The sequence below is a fragment of the Coenobita brevimanus genome, chromosome 46 (genome assembly GCF_032717465.1).
Source record: "Coenobita brevimanus isolate Jiangsu-jjx chromosome 46, ASM3271746v2, whole genome shotgun sequence".
Lineage (NCBI taxonomy): Eukaryota > Metazoa > Arthropoda > Malacostraca > Decapoda > Coenobitidae > Coenobita > Coenobita brevimanus.
Window position 1 is genome coordinate 49,245,161 of NC_136999.1, and position 4,424 is coordinate 49,249,584.

Sequence of the window (4,424 nt, forward strand, 5' to 3'; positions counted from 1 at the left end):
GAGACAAAGGGAAGGCATCAAGGAAAGAGAGGGAAAGTATGAAGCGCTGGTGCAGAAAGAAATAGGGAAAATAAAAAGGCAGGAGAGTCTGGAATGGATAGGGGGAATATGAAATGTGATAGAAGATAATGAAGCGTAATTTTGTGAAAAATTTCTCGGTGTGGCGTGAACTGTGTGTAACACACACACACACACACACACGCACACACACACACAAACACACACACACAAGCACTTACAGGTAAATACATACAACACATCGTCAGGGGAGACCCATGTGTGTCTCAGCTCTTCATTAATAGAACTGGTCAGCTCCGGAACCGTCCTCCACAACTGTTATTCTTTCTGGATACGACTTCCACTATTTTACATTCAGTCTGTCCAGGCATCTCAATATGATCGGATCTTGATTATCGCTTTTCTTTGGAATTAGGTTTGCTGATCGAGCGCAATGCGACAGCGAGAAACTGTATGAATTTCAACATGTGAAACTGTGCGAGAATCATTTGTTTGACTCTTCTACTCAGCATTTGCCATTCTGGGCTCAGTAACAGTATGGAAACAAAGATAATGGTATATGCAAACTGTTTGTGATGGAAAGCCTATTAGTTAGTCCCGCAAATTTTTTTAGGCAAGCATTAGTACATACATTAGCAAGAATTAATAAGAGTGATCAAGAGAGAGTGCAAGAGTTTTGAAGCCAGGATGTGGAGAAAAGTAGGAGGGAATGTACGTGAAAGCAAGTCTACGAGATACTCATTTTAGACAGAGTGGGCAGGTGTGTGTTAGTGAATGACTGAGTGAGAAGGGTGACAGGGAAAGCATTAATGAAACTGAATATATAGAAGCGAGAAACTATGAACGAGTATATAAATACTGGAGAGAGAGAGAGAGAGAGACAGACAGATAGATATTTGTGGTATGTGGGGGCGCTTACCATCCACTCACTAGATGTAGTGCTGCTGTCGGGTGTCTGCCCTTTCCTCCATCCTTCTTTTCTTCCATCCTCTTCTGTCTTCCTTTCCTTCATTTTTTCCTTGTCCTTCAGCCTACGGGTAACTTTACACTCCCTCTTCTGTCTTTCTTTCCTTCATTCTTTCCTCTTTCTTCTGCCTGTGAGTGACTCTACACTGAGTGACAAGCCAAATGGTTCCCTGTACACCAGGAAACCATTTACTACGCTGGGTGGTAACCATATAATCAAATTTTGGCGCCTGGTGGTTTTTTAGTGGGTAATTATTGCGCTCCAATTAGATTGAGCCGGTAAAGGTCTATATCCAAGGGGTGGTTGGGGTTGATTTCTCATGTAATGCCACTCAGGGATGAGTGAGGCTAGTCACTCTCATCTTAAATGTCGAGACCAACTGCCTAGTCCCGGGCTCATACGCTCCTCATGGGGCAATGTAGGATTGGATGACGGATGGATATACAGTATATATATATATATATATACATACATATATATATATATATATATATATATATATATATATAATATATATATAGATATATACAGTATATATATATATATATATATATATATATATATATATATATATATATATATATATATATATCGAGGACTGCAAGAAGGCCCTACAAATTGAACCACAATATAGTAAAGCCTACGGGAGAATGGGGCTGGCACATTCCAACATAAACGAACACCGTGAAGCCAAAGGGTGCTATCAGCACGCCTTGGACCTTAAGCCTGACAATGAGAGTTACCGTGGCAACCTAGCCATTGCAGATGAGAAATTACAAGCAGATCCAAACCAACAGCAATCTCGAGCTAACTCAGTAGGAGGGTTGGGTGGTCTACTATTCAATTTTGGGAGTTTGGCTGGGTTGGTAGGTGCTGGTGGGCCAGACCATTCATCAGTGCTAAACAACCCTGGCTTCATGAATATGGCCACACAGTTCATATCTGACCCTAACATGAATATGATGAGCAGCTTCATGGGTAGTATCGGAGTGCTTGGTGGAGGCGGCGGTGACACAGGGGGAGGGGTGCCAACTCCACCCAGTGCTACTTCAGGTGCTCCTCCCGGTGCACCACCCGGGGGAGCACCAGGTGGTGGACTTGAGGCTCTGCTTAATGCGGGGCGACAGCTGGCGGAGCAGATGCAGACTCAGCATCCCGAGTTGGCGGAACAAATTCGCCAGCAGATGAACCGGGGAAGCGGGACAGGGGATGGGCAGGGGGGAAATGGTGGGAGTGGGCAGGATTCCTCCTCACCACAGTAATGTAACTCACCCAAGAAACTTGTATGAACATTCATAATTTTGTACACAGCTCTGCAATTCTATGAAGGTTATGTGTGTGTGTGTGTGTGTGTGTGTGTGTGTGTGTGTGTGTGTGTGTGTGTGTGTCACCATTTGTTACTAATGTTACAATGATCCTCCTAAACCCAGATTGTCTAATGCCTAGGAGAAAATCAGGGTTTGGGGGATGTACAGGATTAGGAGTTATGGAAGTGCCACATCTCATTTTTGTTTTGTAGAGATTATTGACTGTACTTGTGGGAAGTTTATTAATTGCAAACATTATCAGCCAGCATAGAAGACAAGTACAGTAATTAGTTCTTTGCAAGGTAAGTTAAGGAAGTGATGTACAGTACTGCATATAGAAAGCAAGATTATAGGTAAATCACTGTAACAGTGTATACCATTTCAGTGTGTGTCTGGGTTGGGAGGATTATAAAAATGGTATTAATTTCAGTAGCCATAAAAACTCAACAGTTTATCATTACTGTCTGAGCTAAGTATGCTGTAATTGTACTTTTCTTGAGAGTTTGTCACAGTTCTCCTCACAAACCAAACATTGTGTGTTGTTAAGGCTCAGGCCTCTGGTATCTGGTTACAGCATACTGCAGTAGCACATTTTACCAGATATTAGTATGATCATACAGTAAGATGAGGATGTTCTTTGAATTAAACATATCTGAGCAAATTTTATATTGTATTAATGATTATTTGTGCTGATATAATAGTCCTCTTAAGGTATTGTAGATATCATGATATTGCTGTACTGTACTCATTTCTTATTGTCAGATCTGTGATAATAAACTTGCTTCCTAGTGCATCAGCCTGATGTATCACCTCTGTGCTATTTTACGCAAATTAACAAGAAAAGATAATGATTTTTCTTCTGTGTTTGATCACATGAAATTTGTTTTACATATCTACAGTACTGTATAGCTTTCTTTAGCATTAGAATAAATTGTGCAATAGTTTGGGAAAAATATAGGGGTAACTCACTGGTAATACATGCAAATCATGTTTATGACAATACCGTAATCAAATACAGGTAACACTAGAAAACAGAGTAATGAAGTCTGCAAGATCTTTGTAAGTACCGCCTGTGTTAACAGTGTATATAAATGACTTTGTGTCATAAAATACCTTGTGGTTCTCTGTGCTTGAGTTGTAGTTGAGTTATACATATATATTTTAGACTTGTGGTCGAGCGGCTTTTATATCTTGTAGTAGCTTCCCCATTTGTCATGTAGTGACAGGAGAGGTAAAGAATAGTATGGGACTATTTTTATTTGTCTTGGAAATATTAACAAGTCTCTCACACGGAACGAAGTATAAGTCCCGGGTTGCTACCTCCCTGTCTCGCTATCTGTCTCTCTCTCTAATTGCCAAGCCCTTCTCCCGTGACCTGTCTCTAGGATCGCTTGTCCCCCTCTCTCTTGTCTGTTCTGTGGCTAATCTCCGTCTGAGCTCTCTTTCCTAAATTCTGGTGTAGCAGGGGTGTGTCACGTGTGTTCCTCGTGGATGGACTATGTCTTTGTTCACGAGAGGACTGCTGACAGCTAACTGCATCATCTCCTTACTGGCCGCTGTCGTCAGCTTTCCTCAGTGTAACTTGCAGACACAATACCTTCTCATCATCTGACTCCCTGCTTCTATCTGTCTCTCTATCTATCTATTTACCTATCTATCTATTATGATTTGCAACTATAATATGTAGTCCTACCACACTGCTCGGTCGCGCGAAAATGGCGTACCATCGACATTTAATAGTCATAACATATTAATACACATTATATATATATTATAATGAACTTATAAGCTAATTAAGTGAAATACATAATATTGTAAAAGTAACATAATTGTATGAATATTGTATACATATAATATTTATAGTAAATAGTGATTATTCAGTAATATTACATTTTAAACAAGTTGTATACATATTTGAATAAATGCAATGGTTGTTGTATAACACTTTGTAAGACGTGCATGTACAACAGACGTACGCATATAATTGTGCAATGGTAATACTGCTAGGTTATACATTACATATTTGAGTTATCACTTTAGTAATGTCTAATATTTCACCTAACTTGTATGATGATACTGGTAATACAGAATTGTGCTATAATTGTATGACTTATAATATTGTACTAACATTG

The 4,424-nt window shown here is 39.8% G+C and overlaps 1 protein-coding gene across 1 annotated transcript; it reads left to right on the forward strand.

The window, feature by feature from the left end:
- Positions 1 to 1,575: 1,575 nt before the first annotated feature.
- Positions 1,576 to 2,247, forward strand: LOC145398721 (uncharacterized; the record flags this gene model as incomplete). The annotated part of the gene is made up of 1 exon (XM_080271520.1): positions 1,576 to 2,247. A coding segment is annotated over one exon (672 nt), but the record flags the coding sequence as incomplete, so codon positions are not given.
- Positions 2,248 to 4,424: the final 2,177 nt, after the last annotated feature.